At 34.6% G+C, this 22,320-nt stretch overlaps 1 protein-coding gene across 1 annotated transcript in view; it reads left to right on the top strand.

The window, feature by feature from the left end:
* UNC5C (unc-5 netrin receptor C) overlaps positions 1–22,320 on the top strand; it is a 399,382-nt gene that overhangs the window by 289,421 nt on the left and 87,641 nt on the right. The window contains exons 5-7 of the mRNA XM_044680230.1: positions 11,155–11,335; positions 14,196–14,363; positions 20,436–20,600. Of these exons, the coding sequence (XP_044536165.1) occupies positions 11,155–11,335; positions 14,196–14,363; positions 20,436–20,600 (514 nt within the window). The remainder of the gene's footprint in view (positions 1–11,154; positions 11,336–14,195; positions 14,364–20,435; positions 20,601–22,320) is intronic.

The raw sequence follows: 22,320 nt of genomic DNA, 5'->3' as shown, positions 1-22,320 counted from the left end.
TTTCTCAGGCCATCACCCCTGATTCTGAGACATTTTGGGGGTTTCAAGACAAGTTAGTTCCCAAAGTGTATGGGGAGTTAGTTCTCCAAAAAATGAACTAGGACATATGTGCAATTAAGGGAGTGTTTCCACAGCAGGAAAACAAATTCATTCTTTTGGCAGCTCAGACAAAGTAACAACAACTGAGCAAAATGTCACTAAAGTTTTCACTTGCTGTCTTATTCCCTGCCTACTTTTTCACAATCTCCTGGAGATGCAATTTCAAGTTGCTTACAGACCATTATTTTTCAAAACTTAAAAATACACACTGTCACATGTTCACTGAAGAATCCCAGGATCCTGTGCAATGGGCAGTGAGAGAGTTTTTATATCTGAAAAATCTAACAATAACATTCTACATTATAATATTTATTTCTATTCCTGGCACAGCTAGGAGAAAACCTAGCACAGTGTAACCCCAGAACACACTCAGAGAGCCCTTCTTTTCTCTGGGATACTACCTTTATCATTGAATGCTACATATTTTGACATTTTTTATGCTTTAAAATGTCTTTATTTGCTGTTAAATTATTGTTATGAATGAAACATGCTCATTTTCATTCTCTAAAGAAGAAATACCCAGGCAAGGAGAAACCAGTAAATGCCTCAAAATCACCTGTTACTGGTTGGTCAGAAGCAAGAAAACAAAAATGGTACTAGAATTTTGAAGACTGGATGAAATGGAGTTCAGTCACCATCTAGTGAAGGTTAAAGGGGGGCACATGACTCAATGAAGTATATTAGCATTTTTTAGATCTGTCCAGCAAACACTGTCATAAGGCATTAAATGATTTGAGTAATTCCTGTGCTTTATAAGGCAATAGAGCTTGGCAAGTGTTTTCAACTTCTAGTTAATACTCCTACTAGCTTGGCTTAGCTGCTTATGCATTGGATAATTGGCTCATGCCAGCTTTCCCCTTTTATATAATTATTTGTTTGATTAATATAGGTTCATATAATTATTCTACTTTAAAAAGCCATGATCTTTGGGACACATGTTTGCCCTGTGATATTATGATATCATTGTCCTGCCTCATTTAAAGTATTCTGAATTGATGGAGACCAGTTCTGACTTTTCCTGCAGATTTTTCCTGGACTCGCTCTTCATGTTGGGTGGCATGTGGCAGTTTCCCTCTGTTAATTAGAACAAATGTGCCAATTATGTTAATGTATCTCCCGATACCAATCAGTGAATAATTAGACACAACACATCTGTCTTTCACAAGGGAATAGAATGGAAAGAAGAAAACTGCAAGGTGCCCTGCTCCACATTATTAGCGTTTGGGTTGTACACTGCCTGATAATGGCAATAGGATTGATACTCTTATGTGATACCTTTAAGATAGCTATAGTAACATAAGATCCCAAGGACAGAAAAACTATATCATTTGTGATCATCAGCTTTTCTCCATGTCTCCAAAAGGTAGGAAAACAGAAAACCAAATAATGTTATGAATTAAGAACATTTCCTTCATTGCTAGAGTGGTCTCAATTGATGTTCTGCTAAAGAATTTAAATACACTTATTTTCTTTCTTTATATTTATTGATTGGTAAGTTAGAATACAACTTGTTTAATATTCAGTGAACTAAGGACAAAACAATTGACTTTTTCTGTGATTCATTGAAAGCTGCTAGGCATAACCTTATCTTCCAAAGATTCACTGAACACTCTTCAGGAGAATGGGAGGGCATAAGCATTTTTTAAGTATCTACTATGTGCTAGGCTCTTTGTTAAGAACTTTACATGCATGATCTCAGTATATATTACATTCTTGACTCTGATCATTTCACTCTTCATTATCTTATCTAGTTCTTTCTAAGTTGTTTTTTTTTCCGAATCAATTTGCTCATCATTTGCAGTCATAAAATTTCAAGGGCATAACTACAAAGGGTTAAGTAATCTTTTCTCTACTTCCATCAGATTGAGCCTCAAATGGTGATTCTTCCTAGTGTCAGGGAGTAGTTACTTGCATTCCTAATACTATTTAACTAATCAAACCCAAATAACTTTTGCAAAGGGACATTTAGGTTACAGATTAGTTGTGCAAATATTTTTTTCCATTTTCTTAGAGGGATATTCTTTCCTAAAGCACCTGTCTCTATGAGGACTAGTTCCTATATAGCACTGATCTCATTAAGTTCATTCCCAGATGTTAATTGACCTAAGAGTGGAGAAATCCTTAAGCCAGGAGGCACTTCATTGCTTGGTTCTCTCTCCAAGAGCTATAAGTGAGAATCCAACTACAAAGAGGAAAAACCAGAATAATTAGGGTAAGAAACATAGAGGAAGCCCACTAAGCCAAAGACTCTCCTATTCACAATGTGGTTAGCAGAGCAGAACCAGCTAAATAATTATCTGGACAGAACTCCTAGGTCCCTTCCATTATACACCATTCTAACTCTCCCAGAAGCAAGATGCCTATATTCATCCATTTTATATGGGATTGGATATACTCTTGTATTGGATATGCTATTGGATACAGTCCATACATGGACCAGACCTCCACTAGATCCATAAAAAGGCTTTGATTTTAGTATGGTTTTATTAGGTAAATTCTCAATGATATTTTAGGGATTGGTCTTATAGCATAGAGATTTGTTTATGAAAAAGAATGAGATACTGGTGTATTAGTCTGTTTACTTTATTATATCTTTTTAGGTGTTTTAGGTGTTAACTCTTTGCAGCATGCATTGACATGTCACCATGAAGTTTTGCTATTTTCTTGCAAAATCTACATTCATGATAATATATTCATAAATTATTAGCAAATGTTTTTTGAACAAATCAGTGAGTCAAAATTCTCAGAGTTGAAGGAACTCAAATTTTGAAGAGTGATATAGGATCTCTTTCATGTTCTTTTAATATGAGTGTTTTTTTTAATAAATCATCTATTTCCAGAGGAATTTTCAATTTTTTACCATATAGTTGTTGATTGCAGATTCTGAACACCCCTTCTCTGTTTAGAGATCACTTACCACATATGGTGCAAAAACTATCAATAATTGAGAGAGAAAGCACCTTACAAAATTCCTTTAATGGGATAATGTGCTACTAACATATAAACCAGGGAAAGATAAACTGAGAAAGAAAACTATAGCTTAATGTAACTAATAAATGAATATTCATTTAAATGAATATTTTAAATAGATCCTAGCAAAAAGATTAAAGAACTATGTGGGGAAATATTTATTATGATGATATTTCATTTGTATCAAGAACTCAAAAATGAGTCCATTGAGAAAATAATTCTCATGACTGGTAATATTGAAAACAAATAAAAACAACCAGAATTTCGTGATCATATGAATAGATGCCAAAAAGGTTTTAATCAAGTACATTGAACATTTATGTTGAAGCATAAGTATAAAGAGGTCGTTTTTAGAATTTATCAAAATACATATCTAAGGGGGGAGCTAAGTTGCTCAGTGGCTAGAGATCCAGGCCTTGAGACAGGAGGTCCTGGGTGCAAATCTGGACTCAGATACTTCCTAGCTGTGTGACACTTAACCCTAATTGCCTATCCCTTACTAGTGGTCTGCCTTGGAACACATATTTAGTAATATAGAAAATAAATGTTGTATATGTAGATGTACATATTGTATATATAAGTATCTGCATATAACTATATATATGTGTATATATACATCTATATATACATTTATCTTCCAAATCTATATTTATTTCAAATCTAGCATAATTTGCAATAAACAATCACTAGAATATTTCCCTATTCTCTTCTTCCTATAACGATTTGACTAAAAAAAAGATTTGGTAGTAACATAATAAAAGATAAATTCATGAAACTATTAGAATTTATATATTTAGCTAAAATAAGGTCTAGTAGAAAATAATGAAAGGTTTCATGAATTATTGCCTAGGCCTTAATCTACCAGGACTTAGTCAAGGATTCTATCAATGTAATTACAAAATCTTTAGAGAAATCAAGGAAGATAAATAACCAAAGTATTACTCAATGCTTATAGTTGGGAGAAATGGCAAACTAGACCAAAAAAGAAATAAATGATCAAATAAAAGGCTATCACTAGACATTTGTTTTAAAATTTTGTCAATTTTCCATAATCAATTCCTATTTAATATAAATCAAATATTTGTATTTTCTCACTGTCATCAGGCTACACAAAGATGGGAAAACATTATGTGATCATTTTAAAACAAACAAAAATATATGGTTAATTTCATGTGTCCCACACTTAGTTGAATAGACATTGAAATAAATGGCTATTATATTTTCTCCAACTTTGAGGATTTTAAAATTAGAGGAAAATACATATGAATCAAGGACTAAATTTAAATATGAGTTTTCTGAAAAAGATAATGATTAAATTCTTAATTGAACTCTTGAAGCCAACTTATGCCTTAAAAGCATTTTTAATTGTTTTATGGCCACCTTCATTCCTTCTCTTTCTCTGATAGTTTTATTTTTAGCTAATAGCTTGGAAATTAGCAAAAAAAAAAAAATAGCCCAAACTGTAAAATGATAAAATAATGAGTCACCATAATATGTTTAATTCATAAATTAAAGTCTTAAATGAAAGGAGAAACCTAGTGTCCACAGAATCTTCAAATTCATAATTGGATTGGTAATGGTGCCTTTATTATTGAATCCATATTGATGTTTCAAAATTTTTATGAAAAATTAGGATATTTCTGTGGAAATCAAATCAAACTCTATCCCCTAAACTTTCCTTCTAAAAATATTATATTCTCTCTTTCCCTCTCTTCCTCTCCGTGTCTCTCTCTCTCTCTCTGTATCTGTCTCTTGTTGTCTCTCTCTCTCTTTCTCCCTGTCTCTCTGTCTCTGTCTCTCCTCCAATATATACATTATGTTCTCTGATAGATTATAAGTTCCTTGAAGACAAAGGCTGTTTCCTTTCTGTCTTTGTATCCACAGCACCTATCATAGTACCCAGAACATAGTGATTATTTAATAAATGTTGATTGATGACATATAAAATATATATACGTATTAATTTTAAAAATATAACAATGCTGGGTATATATTTATATATAATTATAAAATCAATTCTACATCATTTATAATACAATGCATTAGTAATTATTATTAGATTTTGTCATTTAAATCATTAAACAATATTTAATTATTTAACAAATGTTGATTCAAAAGCAATAATTAATAAAATTAATAATATAATATAAAATTAGTTATATAATCATGAAATTAATTTTATTATATATTATAGTCTATTAAATATGCTTATGTACTCAAGTGTTATATATACATTTACATGTATATACCCATATTTATAGTGAGAAAAAGTCTTATTAACAAAGTTGGAGATAGCCTGATATATTTAGGATGATCCAGGGTCAAATCCTTCACTTTGTAGCTTTGTAACCCTTGAAAATCAATCTCTATGAGTTTCATTAACTCTCTAGGATATATCTACTAAATAAAGTCCATCTAGTTCTTTAGTAATACAGCTCATTGAAAATGAAGTAGATGTGCATGGATTAGAGCATGGATAAACAAATTGTGTTTCATGGATATCATGTAATATTATTTTGCTATAAAAAATGACAAATATGAAGGACATATAGAAGGAAAGAAAGACTAAAATGAACTGATGAAAAGTGAAGTAATCAGAACCAGGGAAACCATATACACAAAAACTACATAAAACCACACAAATGGAAAGATTATTACCAATAACAAAACTTGAATTATAATATCTAATTATAATGACCCAGGGACCCCAAAGAAAAGATGAAAAATTGGACATCACATAAACTTGGCTGATACATTGGATAGTTTTGTTTTTCTGCCTTTGCTACTTTCTTTTTTATTAAAAACAATAGTCTTCTGGAGGAGGGAGCTAGAGAAGGGATATATTTGGAAGTGAAGATAGTGTAAAATACATATCTTTTTTTTTAAGTGCAATTTGTTAGGAAGTGGCCTGGCAGAATGCATGTGGTCTTACTTAACCTAATTAGACAAAAAGATCAGGAAGTGAGACAGGGAGAATATAACTAGAGCTATCTCTAGGGAGAAGCCATTCATTTTTACCAGTGTTCGCACATCATCAAAATTCCATAGGCAGGCAGCACCTCCACATTGTCCCCAGCTGTTATCTATACCCACTTCATGAGATAATGAGAATTGCAGAATATACCTGAGTAAACGCAGTTGCAATTTGTGTTTGTCAAATATTTGTAGTCATTTTACAAATTACACTCCAGATTTGGAGTAGCCAAATTATACCTTGTGAATAAACTTTTCCTTTTCCTTTTCACCTTGTTTATGTTCTAAGAGAAATTTAAATTCTATATTCCTCATTCCCTTCCTAATAGTACTGCTATTGATATCCAATAAATTCCCCTGGGCTTTTTTTTCATTTACCTTCTTTGCTATAAGCTAGTTCTTATGTTCTTTCAGCAACTAATGCAATCTAAACTTTACAGTTTGAGATCACTTTGAAATTCAGAAGTCAAAATAGGTCACCTCTAGCCAAACACATTCTCTCGTTTCTATTAGATTACCTTTAGGTTTATTTTCTAACAAAATGGAAATTATGTGTACTTTTCTGGGTAAAGTTTTACATTCCAGCTAGATAAACTTTCTGCCCCTAAGCTACTGATGATGGTCACTTTGGCTTTTCCTGTGATAAAAGTAATTTCTGTGCCTAATTATGGTTAAGATAATGCGTTGAAAAACACCAGTGAGGTCATTCCAACCCAAAAAAATAGTAAATTCCCAAGAAGCATACCAGAAGCTCCCTATCTGATCCAGTATGATTCCTTCTACTACCTAACCCACAACTGTAGGAAGGGGCAGGTGTCAGGAACTGAAATCCCTAATTCACAATACCCATTCAAGAACTTTTGATTCCTAACTCTTCCAGAAGTGATAAGAAGGAGCAGAAAGGATTCACAGAGTAAAGCCTTATTCCAGCCTTGATATCTCCTTGTAGGACTAAAGGAGGAAGATGGTTCCTGGCTCTTTGTCTCATGCTGACCCAGATCAGCATCCCAGTCCAAGACTGTGACCTCTTCTCACCACCCCTAGGGTTTCGGTAGGAGTCAGGCATAGAATATATTTATCTTGGAATTTCTGCATAGAACTAAGGGAAGAGGTAAGGCACAGGTTAGGGAGCCTTATCCAAAGCTGCTACACAGAATGGGGCTTCTTCATAGGTCACCATTCCAATTCAGAACTGTGGTAGAGATTCAAGAATCTCTTACTGGCCAGCTTGATAGGCTGCCCTACTCTAAACTGAGGATAAAGAACTCATTGTAACTGCTTGAAACTTTCCACAACCACCCAAGATCCAGAAGTGAAGAGCTAAAGTAAAGATTGGGTAGAAAGATGAAAGAAATTATCATGGAAGAAAACTCATAATGCAATACCAAAAAGTTATGGGATGAAGGAACTCTGAGTTGAAATCCCAAAAGAGATAATCCGGTAGTCATTACAAGTAGAATCCATTCAAAAACTAAGTCCCTTGGTATGAATAGGAAGAGTATATAAATATGGAGGAAAGACTGCAGGAAGCAGGTAAAAGATAACATACTCTCATCTGAAATTAATAAAAGGAAAGTTGAGAACATTCTTTCTCAGACTTGTTTGATGTTTTGGTTAGTTTCATTGAAATGCTTTTCATTTTTTCATTTTTACTCTTTGTTTCAAGATATGGCTATCTGACTAAGGGAGTGATGTATTCAGAATTAAGATCATGGGGACAGGTAGGTAGGTCAGTGGATTAAGAGCGCCAGGACTAGATATGAGAGGTCAAATCTGCCCTCTGACACTGCCTACCTATGCTACCCTGTGTGAGTCATTTAACACCCATTTCCTATCCTCTACAGCTCTTCTGCCTTGGAACCAATACACAGTATTGATTCTAAAACAGAACGTAAGAATTTTTTTAAAAAAAGGAAAGAAAGAAAGGTGACATAAAAAGAAGGGGGAAAACTGAGTCCCCATAAGGACAATAAATTTGGATGGAAAGCTTACTTACTAAATGATGAGAAGTTGAAACAAGAGATTAAAGTTCTTGAAGGAAAACTTGAAAATAACTTCATCTGGAAGCCCAAAAAACATTTAAAGAGTGAATATTGAAAAACAAAATAAAATTCAATAATACAATAACAAATGATGAAGCAAAATCAAAGCACATTTACAAAAAAAAAGACACATGGAATCCACTATCAAAAACAATTTGCCAAGGAGAAATAATTTAAGATTAATAGACTCCTGAAATGAGGGAGCTAAGTGAAAATTGAATGCACTTCAAAAACATTAATGTACCCAAAAATGTGATAATTGAACTTCAGAATTTCATGTGTAAAGAAAAAAAATTACTGCAGTCATCCTTATAGAAAAGGGGTTCTATATACGAAGGGACCAAAGGCAAAATCATGCAAGATAAATAGACAGAAGTAAATAAAGGAAAGCTCAGAATACAGTATAACAACTCCCAATCAAGAGTAATTTATCTGAAAAACTGAACATAATCCTAAAGGGTAAAACATAATTCCCAGGCTTCCACCATAAGCTCCTTTACCCACAGAATTTCCTTCTCCCCAGAAGTATAGCTGAAACATTGTATGGAACTCATTGATTAGCCCCAGCTACAACAGATGTATAATGACTGCCCCAGAAGAGTTGGTAAAATACCCAAAATTTCTTTTCTTTTTTACATTTTTTAAAAAAACCTTTACCTTCCACTTTATTTTTTTTATTTAGAATATTTTCCCATGGTTACGTGATTCATGTTCCTTCCCTCTCCCCAACCCCCCCCAATAGCCAACATGCAATTCCACTACCCAATATTTCTAATGGCCCCCAGGGAACCTCATTTGTTACCAGGGAGTGAGGGGAGAAATGACCTTATTTTAGAAGTGAAAGAATTATACTCAATGCATTTTAAAGAACAGGAAACTTGAGTAACATCATGATACCATGTCTACTACTTACCTTGACTCTAGCCAGTGAAAATTTGAAAGAGATTTTTTTAAGCATAAGAACTTGTGACATGATAGAAATATATGCTATAGTGGAACAGAAGAGATTTAAAATTTCTAAACCATTTTCTTCTTTCTAGAAAAATTCAAGCAAATGATTCAAGTCAGATTAGCATCAATCTTCTTGCACTTATGGTTAATATTCTCATTTTTCCCCATCTATATTTGCAATTATTCAGCTATCATTTCATCATAATTTAAATTTTAATTTCTATATATAGAATTACTGATATTTAGAATGGCAGCAGGCATTCTCTCCCTTTTGCAACAGAATTCTGAGAGTGAAAAATATTACAAGAAAATAATTTTATTATGATCAAATCATGAGCCCTTGCAAGATTCTAGATCATGTTTTCTAGACTGTTTTTTAAGTGTTTCTTCTGAGTTTAAAGAGGCGCTCAATGAAAATTTATAATTCTGTTCAAGAAGATCCTTTTTACCAACAATTTGTATTATTCCTTCCTCTTCCCCCAACCCAATCTCAGCAATTTTTTTGCACATCTTAGACTTCCTTCCATTATATAAACAGTTGAGACCAGTAAGTGGCTCATGAGATGACTTGTGGATCATGTGTTATGGTAACCTAGAACCAGGGAATGCTATGATATATCAATTTTTTGCCTTTATTAATAATACACACTGAGTTTGCTATTACCTTTACTAAGAAAGTTAAACAGTGCTTGAAAATATAGTTATTTCTTAATAAGGATTACATTATTTCATTAGATAGGCACAAATTAATTCCACGTACAGTCAACTATCAATTATATGTGAGTGAATTTTCTGTTTTGTAAAAAAATAATCTTAAATTTACCTCTTCCTCTACTCAAAGTATAGGAGACTAAAAGAGATAAATGCAGATACAGATTACCTGGATATTTTCTACATCTTAGATCTGACTGAATGTGTCAATCTATATTTGAAGTCTAATAAATGATTCCTAGAATTAGACATTGTTTGAGATGGTCTGCACTGATATCACATTCAATTAGAGCATATTAAGAATTAAAGAATAAATGTGTATTTAAATCTGCATATATGAATCAATGCATATACTTTGTCCTACCCATATCCTCGTGTGCTTGTTCATTCCCATTTTACAAATTATGTATCAAATTTGTATTTGAAGACTGTCATTATAGAGTTCCCTGGTTACATAGAAGTTCAAGATGTGCTACACTAAACATACTGACAGGTTTGATGAAGAATTTTCAGACCTCCTCCGGAGTCTGAGGTGCTTCTGAACATCTAGGAAATGGCACCAGTATTGATCTCCTCTCACTGAAAGGTTTCTTTAACTTCTTCGGACCCTTAAAAACAAATCAAGAAATGTTAAAGTGCCTACTTGGAAGAGAATAACACAATAAGATTTTTTAAAATACAAATTGGCATAGTTTCCTCTTTTCATTCTATCATTCTATGGGAATCAAAATTAAAATGGTTTTCTTTTTTAAAAAAGATAACTAACTTGAGTATGGATGATGGATGAACTGAGCTATCCGGGGTGAGGTGGGATGTTGCTAGAATGATTTTTCAAATGTTTTGGCTTAAATGATTCCCTAACCACATTTTTGCTATATTTTTTCCAAATAAAAGCATTTTCAGGGTAATTTAATCCATATGTTTCAACTTGATTTATACCTAAATCACCCATATTTTGTTCTATTAAAGCTATATGTAATCTGAGATGATTTTGAGCTTTTTTCTATTCCTATTTTCTTTTCTAAAATAAGGGAAATAAATTGCCAAAAGTAAACAAATCAAATTCCAAATGGTTCAAGTTCTTTGAAATGCTTAACCTATTATTTTTGATTGGGTTCTGAACGTGGCGGTATTTGTTCTCCCACTGCTACCTGCAAAGGAAAATGAAAACAATTTAAACACTACATTTCCCAGTTGATTCATTGACATTTGAGTGCAATGTGGTATAGACAGAATCAGCACGTTTGGCAGGGTGAGTGATACTTGATATGACCTCACTAAATTATCTTCCCCCAATTTGCAATATCATGCCAGGAGACCTTTTATGCCCATCATGAAGTGTAAAGGAAAAGAAAAAAATTCAAGTTTTCAAAAGTGAGGAGCTATCTAATATTTTTATGCACCATAGGTGGAGTGGTTGAAAAATGAAGAAATAATTGATCCTGTTGAAGATCGGAATTTTTATATTACCATTGATCACAACTTGATTATAAAGCAGGCTCGCCTCTCAGATACAGCAAATTATACCTGTGTTGCTAAAAATATCGTCGCCAAGAGGAAAAGCACGACAGCAACTGTCATAGTCTATGGTAAGCTTTTTCATCTTATCGGACTTTGGGGGATCCCAGTCTGGGCTTGGATTATGCTTAAGATTCTCATCAGCTTCATTGCTCTAAATGAAATACTTCCATGGAGTCCTCTCCCCATTCCTATAGGACCCTCTGTCTTCACATTCCTGCAATATTTGTAATCCTTCTCAGGTAATTCAGAGTAAGCCATGGTTAAGTCATAATACGTGCTCAGTTGACTACAGTCTACCTATATGCCTGATCTCAAAGCCTGGCCATGGGTTCATCCTAATGATAGAAATCAAGGTTTAAAGAAACCTCATGGGTTTTCTCTAGGACTGAAAGATTCTCAAAGATTTAGAAGAAACCTAAAGCATACTGATGCATGCTGCTAATTTGGCCTTCTCACATAGATTATGCATTTCTCAGAGGGCAGGAACCACTTGTTATACTTCTTGTTTTCCTTTTTAATTCCCAATAGTACTGGGTATATAGCAAGTATTCAGATGCTCGGTCATTGGTTGATAGATTGATTCAGAAATATGCATGGGAAAGTTTGGAGTGATTAAGAGAATCATTGAGGAATACAGAAATAATTAGAGTTTAGAATGCCACTAGATAGGACTTTGCATTGCTATTTTGGAGATGTAAATTATAGCCTAAATTGAAAAAAAGTTAATATTTCATTTCTTAAGGAATTTTTGATTCCATGGGTGTAGTTATTCCTTCCATCGATGCAAATTATAGCCTTTCTGCAACTTAATGAGTTACTGAGTCTGAAAATTTATTCAATCTGTGGACAACCTATGACTGTTTTTTTTTTCTACCAACTTGTCTGAATTGGTCCTTAAAGAATAGATCCTAATCTACCACCAGAGTAATCCAGACCTTTCCAACTTGATAGGATTTACTAGATTAGGTGCTCTTTTGGCAAAAGAACCCAGGATCATACAATGGAGAAAACATCAGAGAACTCAGTGAAAGAAATGTCTCCCTATATGCCCATCTTCCTTTTGGGGACAGACAGCCATGATCGTGAGTCAAGCTTGTCATGTGATGATAGTTTGGTTACTGCTATGCAGTAAATTGGTGGCTATTAAATTAGCTTAATCACTTTGAGTCAGAGATTTCCAGGATAAAAATTGTTTTTTAACAGTTTTTTCTAGTTTTTACAAACTGTCATTTTAGTGATAGGACAGATTGTGAAAAGAATTTTAAAATCCTGTGATGACTCTGAGCATTAATTTACTTTAAGGATTATGTCTCCTTGTAAGTAGCTGCCTTCTTTACACAAAATAGGGATATGTCTTTCCCTGTGTCTGTTGTAAATCAGTTAAATGAGTTGATTAGCAGAACATGAGAATGAAGAGAGAGAAACACGATCACAATGTGTATATAGAAATATATGTATATACATATAAATAAAATATAATAGTTGCGCTCATCTACATTACACCAGAGTTCAATGTGAAGCAAGATTCTCTCCATCCAACAGTATAGTATTTATACACTAGTCATAGATCTATCATACATTGTACACACTGTATTCAAGAATGTGGCAAACACAAGCAACTGAATGGTTTTGACTTTTGAAGTAGGACTCAGATGTAGAGCCATTTAAATGCCAACTTGTTGAGGTTCTTAAACAGGCAATCTGCTGAAGCTCTTGGGTCAAGGTAACATTTTAAATTTCTAGGACATGGAAACTTGAGTTGTTTAAGTAGCCTCAGGAAAAACAAGCTGACAGTTTTCTCTACAGGCTATCCACATACTCTGCCCTATTCTCTCCTTAATCAAACTATCAGAAAAAAACAGAGAGGATCCATAACTAAGTGTTCTAAAAATATATTTCTTGCTATGAATTTCTGGTACAATTTGAGATTTTTGAAATAATTAATATAGGATATCTGCCTTATATTAATTACTAGGGACCACTTTTGTGAGGCTCTAATAAATCTAGAGGCAGCTATGACCTAGTGGTTAAGAGTAGTGGGCAGGTAAATTAATAGTTAATTCACATGCTATATTTAGGTTACATGTCCTCAGTTTTATCTGGCTCCCCATTTTGACTTAATTAACTTCATTCATTCAACCAGCTAGTCAACTTAGTGGAGAAATCAGTCGAACCTGTGGTTTTGACTAGGTTAACTTATATAACTAAATTGAATCAAAAGCATTAATATATTTGAATGTATGCATAGTTTGAAAGATTGTGAAAGTCTGTCATTGAAATAAGATTTTTTTCCATGTTGACTTCACTGTTTTACATAGTCATGTAAAAGATTGTTTCCATGACAACATTTTAAGAGCAGCTCTGCAGCTCTAAATCACCATGTCTTAATGGAATAGAAGAATAAATTAGAAACTAGAACAACTACATCCTTCTCCTAGCCCTGATACTGAATAAGTATCACCTTGGAAAAGCCACTTAACTTGAATGAACCCAAGTTTCCTTATAGGGCAGTGAGGTGGCTCCGTCGTGCATAGAGCACTGAGCTTTGAGACCAGAAAACCTAAGTACAAATCTGGCTTCTAAGACCTTTTACTAGCTGTGTTAACCCAGACAGGTCATTTAAACTCTGGCTCAGTTTCCTCTGTAAAACAAAGACCTACCTTATAGGAAAGTCATTGAGAAGACCAAATGACAAAATATTCGTAAAGCACTTTAGTAGTATGGTTCGTGGCATTAAATAGAAATTTAATAAATGTTTGTTATTTTCCTCCCATAAAATGTGGTGTTTGACTAAATGGCCCCTCTGAAGCCATTCAATTTTACACTTCTTTCTAAACTGTTTAAGAACAGAGTTTAGATTTATTTCTTTTTTTCTTTTTCTTTTTAGATGTGTGCATAATGCAGTATTTATTGTCTCTCTTGTTTTAGTGAATGGTGGCTGGTCCACCTGGACTGAATGGTCTGTGTGTAACAGTCGGTGTGGACGAGGTTATCAGAAACGTACAAGAACCTGCACCAACCCAGCGCCACTCAATGGTGGTGCTTTTTGTGAAGGACAAAGTGTTCAGAAAATAGCCTGTACAACACTGTGCCCAGGTCAGTAAATCAGCTTTCCACAGCTTGACCTCCTGTAGACTTTTGGGGATGTGAGTGAGGGTAGTCTGCTTGGGTTCAAGTCGAGTAATGAAGATTTCTACTGTGTTGTCTTGGCGGGGGGGGAAGCCAACAAAATTACCTACCTTTGGCTATTAGAGGACACTTTTGGAATGACGGACTTGGATTTGTGAAATATCATTTAAAAATCATCTTTCTGGGACAGCTAGGTGGCTTAGTGGGTAAAGATGTTGGCCTAGAGATTGGAAGTCCTGAGTTCAAAACTAGCCTCAGACACTACCTATTTCTGTGACCTCTGGAAAGTCACTTGACCCCAACTACCTAATCCTAACTCTCTTCTGCCTTGGAGCCAATACTTAGTGTCAACTCTAAGACAGAAGGTAAGGAATATATTTTTTAATCTTTCCACATAAATCTTAACTTTCTGAAAAATCCAGCATTTGATAAAAGGAATATTTAACAGTTACACAAATATATAAAAATGTATGCTGACAGCAAGTCTAAAAATCAGTTAATATAATCCTTCCATAATATTCTACAAAGCTTGGGTCAAGATGAATGCTCTTTACTACAAGAGTTTTGAGCAACATTGAAAGCTGAAAATATTAAGAAAAACAGTCCTTGGTCCTGAAAACACTGTGAAAATAAATCAGAACATAAATTTAGAAAATTATTTAGAACTCATGCATAACGGTAATGTCAACTTCTAGGCAAGGCAACTGGAAATTTGGGGAATAAATTAAAGAAACTGAGAAAGATTTCTGACAATTGGATAATAAATTTTGCAAATACCATTCAGCCTACTTTTAATTAACTATACATATGGAATGTTTAGTTTATAGATTATCCACAGCAATGTCTAATCCCAAGATTGCTTCCTTGCCACCTAGCTCATTTCTAATCTATCTCCTTGTTGTGTTCAAGGAATGAAAACAGCATTTAATATTAACCTAAGCCAAACACAACTAAGAAGTATGCAGACTATGAATACAGTATGCACGTAATACATGCCAAAGCAAAACCTAAATGATTTTAGAATAATTCAAAACCTACAGTACTAAATTAATATGAATAAATTGAGAATTAATTATACAACCAACTCAATTATTTAGGAGTGGATTATCCAGTTTGCACATTAAACAGGCTCCCTGCTTCTCTTTCTTTTCTTCTTTGCATTTCTCATCTTAGTTTCACTGCAGGCAGGACCTGCTTCCTTCAGCTATCACTTATAAAAGGGAGAATCACTGGAACCAAAATTTATCACTTTCACAGATTCCTGAGTCTCCAAGCAATCACACTCCCACAATGAAACATTTGGTTGTTTTGCTACATGATACTCCATTCTTCTGTAAACTAGACTATTTCTGTTACAAAATAACTTCAAAATCTTTTTTCCTGTGCTGTCCTGTCCAAGTTAGTTACACAATAACCAATATAAGTAGGTGACCTTGTAAAAATACATACATATATACATTTATATACATAACACATACGTATATAAGTGCATATAGATGGAGTGTCCCAAAAGTCTTAGTGTAGTATTAAGTTTTAGCAACCAGAAGTTGAAATGTTACGGAACTACACAAATAATAGTCGAAAAAGTCATTCAGATATCAAAGGGTATTAAAATTCAACATAATTACTATCTTATTGAACTTTGTAAAAACTTGTGGCGTGGCCACGCAAGAAAATGTCTTATGGAGATAGATTAGGTGACCAACATGGTCAATGACCTACTGAACAAACCTAGGATTCTGAGAAAGTGCCATACACACAATGCACCTTTTATGAAATTAAAATTTAAATAAGTAATCCTGCCAAATTTAAAAACTAAATAAGTATATAAGAAATTTAAAAGGTTAAACATTCAAGCAATTTTTTTCTGTCTAAGACATTTACAAATCTGAAATTATCAAAGCTAAAAATTGTACTAAGATCTGGGGACACTACATATTTCATTTTTGCAGATAGACACATAAAGACAGATAAATGGAAACATAGGTAGATAGTTAGATAATAATTTTTGCATTCATACTTAGTATTCCTAATATTCTGATTACCTATAGTTTATGTTCAATTTGGGCTAAAGTAATAAAACATTATATACTTATTATATATAATATATTGTATAATAATATAACAATATTTCAAACAACTCAGGTTTTTATGGCACCTGTTTCACATTACAGCATAATAATAGTATTAAACAGCAATCCAGGGGCAGCTAGGTGGCCCAATGGAGAGAGATTCAGGCCTGGGGATGGGAGGTCCTGGTTTAAACCTGACTTCAGATACTTCCTAACTGTGTGATTCTGGGCAAGTCATTTAACCACCATTGCATAGCTCTTATCACGCTCCTGCTTTGGAATCAATACATATTATTGATTCTAAGACAGAAGGTAAGGATTTTTTCAAAGATCCATAATCCCAAAAAAGTACATAGTATCTTAGAGTTTAGCAAAGCATTTTAAGTACATTATCTCACCTATACCTCATGACAACCCTTCAAACAAGTTATTATCACCATTTTATACTTGAGAAAACTAAGATTAAATGAATTACTTGGCATAGCTAAATTTGAAAATATACCTTCCTGATTTCCCCATCATTGTGAGTACTGTTATCCCCATTTTACAAACGAGGGAACCAAAACTTCCCATGACTAATCATTCTACCATGCTGTCATTCATCTTCATGTACTTCACATAAAATTCCCAAATATTTGAATGAGTCCATCAATCAAGTATTTATTACCTACCTACTATGTTCCTAGTACTAAGTTCTAGTAATAAGCATAGAGATAAAAACACAAAAGAAAGACAGTCTCTGAACTCCAAGTTTATATTAATAGTGGGATGATAATACACGTCAGGAAGTGTTAACCAAGTTTTGGGCTTACATAGTCATCTGGGTTCCGAATGGAGCCGTTGAGGCAATAAATTGACAAGCTCTTTGGGAATAAGGAAGGTAAATGCAGACCAAAACCTGTAATCCTGTTGTATCTACAGATGGGATGTGAAGCCTTGTCTCTGTTATTGGGTTAGGTGTGTTTATATTCATTGATCAATCAGGACAGCTCAGCCCCAGGATGGAACTCCAGAAATGAATGTATTCATTATCCCTTGTGAAAGGGTGATCTCTACAAGCAATAGGTCAAGAGTCACTGTGTCTGATGCAGAGAAGAGACCAGTGGAATATCAGGTAGCAAGATGCCAGTGCTTAGGAGGCCGTTAGGTCCTAGTGAAATCAAACTTCATTAGCCTAAATTAACTTTATATTAACCTCAGTGGACAGTCAATCAATGCTCAGATTCTTAGTAAGACTGCAAGATGACTTCCCTAGAGACTTACATTTTTGGTGAAACAGGACTTATTATACAGGAGCAAGAGTTATTCACTAGCCTCTTAATCTTGTAAAGGAAGTCATAGCAAGCTTAGAATCAGCATCATTGCATGATTACAAGCCTTAGAATAATCCCATTAATAATGTTAATAGAAAATAGACATACCATTTTATTTAATAACATGTCATAGAAAAAAGAACTCTAGCTATAAAATCAGAGGGCTTCAGTTCAACTCCAACCTCTGACACATACTACCTATATGATCTTGGCTAAGTCACCTACTTTCCATGTTTGAATTTCCTCAATTATAAAACTAGGGTCCTGCACTACATGGCCTCTGGGATCTCTTCTGGCACTTGAGCTGTGATCCTAAGGTCTGAATACCTCACTCTCTGAATGTGAATAACTTAATATCCCATGAGTCATAGTGAGTGTTATTCCATGGAAATATCCTGAGTGCCTCCTTGACATCCTTGGAGCTAATTTTGCCAAAGCCACCTCAAAGGAAGAAAGGAGATCATGAAGGAATTACTTTGGTGAATGTTAATTAGGTTTTTAGTATGCTAAGATAAAAAGTACCTTGTGTAATAAACAAACACAGATAAAAAAAAAACAGAGAGGGAAATAGGAGATACAGGTGAAGGAATCTCAAGAGAGACAGACCACTAACACTAGGGAGATCAGGAAAGGGCTTGAGTGACCCTTGAGATGGGTTGGGAAGGAAGCTAGGTATTCTAAATGTCGGAAGTGGTCTTGGCATGCATTCCAGATATGTTAGATCACCTGGGCAATGATACAGGGAGAAGATGGAAGATCTTAGACCACAAACCAGTTCAAAATTGGAAGTGCTTGGAGAGGTTTAATGTTCATATTCCACAAAACTGGAAAGGAGAAAAGACTTGGGGCAAGAGGGACATAGTTTTATTTTATCTCTGGAAAGTGGCTGGAGGGGCCAAGGTAAGCTAATTCCTTGTAACCATCAACTTAAGAAGAAAGGCAAAAACTCAAAACATGGGTCTGTGACTATCATAAAGGATGTAATAGTGTTTATTTACTCAATAATACCACTACAACCATCCATAGTAGGAACTTAATACATTTGCTGAAATGAAACAAGTTGCTATAGATTTAAATACAAACTAGAAAAAGTTACATTTAAGTACTAATCCTTGCCATCTAGCAATTGTTTGAAGACTCAAGGGGCTTATTGTACAGAAATGACAATCTGATTTGAAGCAGAATGGTAGAAGACTATAAACATTAGTTCTGTAGTATAAGGACTTGGTTTCAGCTCTTTCATTTAAGATGACACAGCTAGATGGCTCAATGGATTCAAAGCCAGGCCAAGAGATGGAAAGTCCTGGGTTCAAATCTTCCTAGCTATGTGACCCTGGTTAAGTCACTTAACCTCCATTGTCCAGTATTAATCACATAGGTAACAAATAGCACCGCTGAGATTTAAACCCTGCTTTTCTTCTAATTTGAACGCTTTCCATTGGCCCACTTGACCCTGGGTAAATTTATTTCACTTCTCAGGATCTCCATTTACATTATAATAGAGTTGGGCTAGATGACTTCAGAGTTTCCCTTCCAGCTCTAAGCCTTATCCTTTAAGCTCCTTTTCCCCATTTCAGTCCAGTTTGGCTACAAACACACAAATACAATGAATACATGCATCTTGGAACTTGCTCAACTTGCTTTTTTTTAGCACTTCCATAGTCCCAAAGATGCTGGGAGATGTGTTTTGTCAAGTGGAAAAAACACCACACCTGTAGTTCGAAGGTCAAGTTCAAATACCAACTCTGATATAAGGTCACTTTTCACTTCAACAAGTGTTTAATTACAGACTAGAGATCCAAAGATAAACAGTAACAACAAAAACTATTCCTTCTCTCAAGGAGCTTCCATCATACTAGGGGAAGGGATAACGGGGGAGTAGACAACTGGTAAGCATATATGCTCAAAATTTAAAACTTACACGAAATTAATAAAGAATGATTAAAGGTTAAATGGGCAAACCAATTCTTGGTACTGCCAATACTTTCTCTGAGTCTCAATTTTTTTTATTGGTAAAATAAGGAATTTAGACTTTCATGATCTCTCTCATCTCTAGAAGCTGTTATCATTATTTAATCTGTCCTTCAAAATGAGCATGTTACTATGGCTACTGTTTCTGTTAGCTAGGTTTCTGTGCTATAAGCAACAACAAATTTTATTCTCAGCTCTGTTTGCATTTTTGTGACAATATACAGGAAGTATTATAAACAAAACCCTAAAGTAATTTATTATTCTATGTATTTTATATGTATAATACCTTGAAAATATCAATATCTGGACTTATTTTCATTGAAGTTGCTGACAAGCCTGTTACAACACAGAGGAAAATGTGGCTCTGGAGGACTGAACTTGAAAAATCAATTTGACTTCAGTTCTTATGACAAAATTATGATTCCTCCAAAATAAGGCTTATTAGAAGGAATGCATGTGCAATGGTGAATTTGATGTAAAAGATATTGGAGCTGTATTAGTAGAGAAAAAAAGCATGAAAAAAGGTCCTTGGGAGACATTACTGAATGTACCTCCCAGCCTTACAGAAAGGACATAGACCTCCCCCTAACCCTGTCCCCCACATCACCACATCACAATGCTTCTGCCTTTCCTTGAATGATGCTATTTTAACATTTATTTCTATGCCTGTGTGGGTGTACTAGTGGATGGTCGGTGGACAGCATGGAGCAAGTGGTCAACCTGTGGGACAGAGTGTACACACTGGCGCAGAAGAGAGTGCTCGGCACCAGCGCCCAAGAATGGGGGCAAGGACTGCGAGGGGCTCGTTTTGCAATCCAAGAACTGCACAGATGGGCTGTGTATGCAGAGTGAGTAGAGGGAGGGCGTGGATAGGAGGGAGGGAGGATTGAGGTTTTAATATTTGGATTACCGTGAGGCAAACAGAACTTGAGAATTGTTTGAACCAAAAATAGTTGGAAAATCAATAGCATAATAACATCCTGTCTCATGTACACATGGAAACCTTCCTATCTGCCCTGAATTACAATGTTTCCTCACTGTGGCAGATTACAGAGATAATCCTAAAAAGACCTATCACTGAGTAAGCATCCACTTGGTCATGTCACAATGATACCTATGATCTTGTGTGACTACAGGCTATTAGTACATGAGTCAAAACCTAAAACTCTAAAACTCTAAAAACCAGTTCTATCTTTTATTTGCTCCAAGGATCAGTCAGTTATATAAAATAGGGAGATAGGGATGGAGCCTAGATCTGGGATTTTGTTGATAGAGGGAACTCCTCACATGGAAACCCTCCCTACTTGCTCACATCAGCACCTTCTTTGCAATCTAGAGTCTCAGGAGAAGCCTAGACCATAGACAAAGTAAGTAACTTTCTCAGGGACAGAGCCAGTGTCAGAGGTAAGCCTTACCTAAGACATAAAGTCTACCAGAACAATTTGCACTTTTTTTTCTCACAGGCAGAAAACCATCCAAAGGAAGTATTTGGTTCACAAGAAGTTAATGCAAAACTGATTTTCTTTTCTACTGTGCTTTTGAAATTCTACTTAGGTAGATATGTACCATTCAGATCCTTTACATAGGATCTTTAAAAGTAAATTCACTGGAAAAAGTTCAAAATAATTATATTTTGAGTTGACGAAAAAATCCCTATAGTGACTTTCTTTTAATGTTGATGGAAGGATGATCCCTTCTTCAGGAATGAGATTTGTGAGTTTGGATCTTCAATTTAATAAATGGAAAATATTACTATGAATTACATTCAAATGTATAGCCAAAACTGTAGCAATGAAAATACCATAGCTATAGTATTAAACCGTCTAGTTTACCCTCCTACAAGTATGAGCTTTAATGTATTGGTTTTAGTGATATATTTTATCATTGATACATCTTATAATAGCATTAATAAATTCCAGTTTCAAGTCCCTTTGTTGCTGAACATAATAGTATGTATTATTAGGTAGTGATACTATTTGCATTCGTTTGTCTCTTTACTTTTGTTTCTCTCTTTCTCTGTTCTGATTAAAAATTAATCCTGTCTTCTTCAGTTCCAAACTTGTCAGTCCTCCATGTAGACCATATTTCATGTCCTCTCTCCCAAAAACATACAAGTAACGCACCACAGCAGAGAAAGAACACTTGGCTTTGTTTCAGTTCATGAGATAAAATGATTCTAGTTTTGAATTTTACTGTATATTGGCATAAAATATTGAGACCATAATGTCTGTGACTTGGGACCTAAAACTGTGGATCACTTACTCAAGAAATCTCTGGAAATTTTCCCTCATGACTGATAAATTGCCAAAAAATGTGAGACAGAAGTGTTTTGAAATAAGGATATTAAGACCAGGATTGGGAAAAGAATTCTTGATCAAATCCTCTTCAGATTTGAAATAGTTTGGAATTTAAATTTATTTCTTTTGCTTAAATTATTTGCTTCCGAAGCTTTTATTTTCTAAAGCAGTGAAGGCAAACCTATGGCAGGGGTGCCAAAGGTGGCATGCAGAATGCTCTCTGTGGGCATGTGACCACTGCCACACCCCACCCCACCCCCTGAGTTTGTTA

This window comes from Gracilinanus agilis, chromosome 6, assembly GCF_016433145.1.
Source record: "Gracilinanus agilis isolate LMUSP501 chromosome 6, AgileGrace, whole genome shotgun sequence".
Lineage (NCBI taxonomy): Eukaryota > Metazoa > Chordata > Mammalia > Didelphimorphia > Didelphidae > Gracilinanus > Gracilinanus agilis.
The sequence above is the reverse complement of the archived record's forward strand: the minus strand, read 5'-3'. Positions and strand labels throughout refer to the sequence as shown.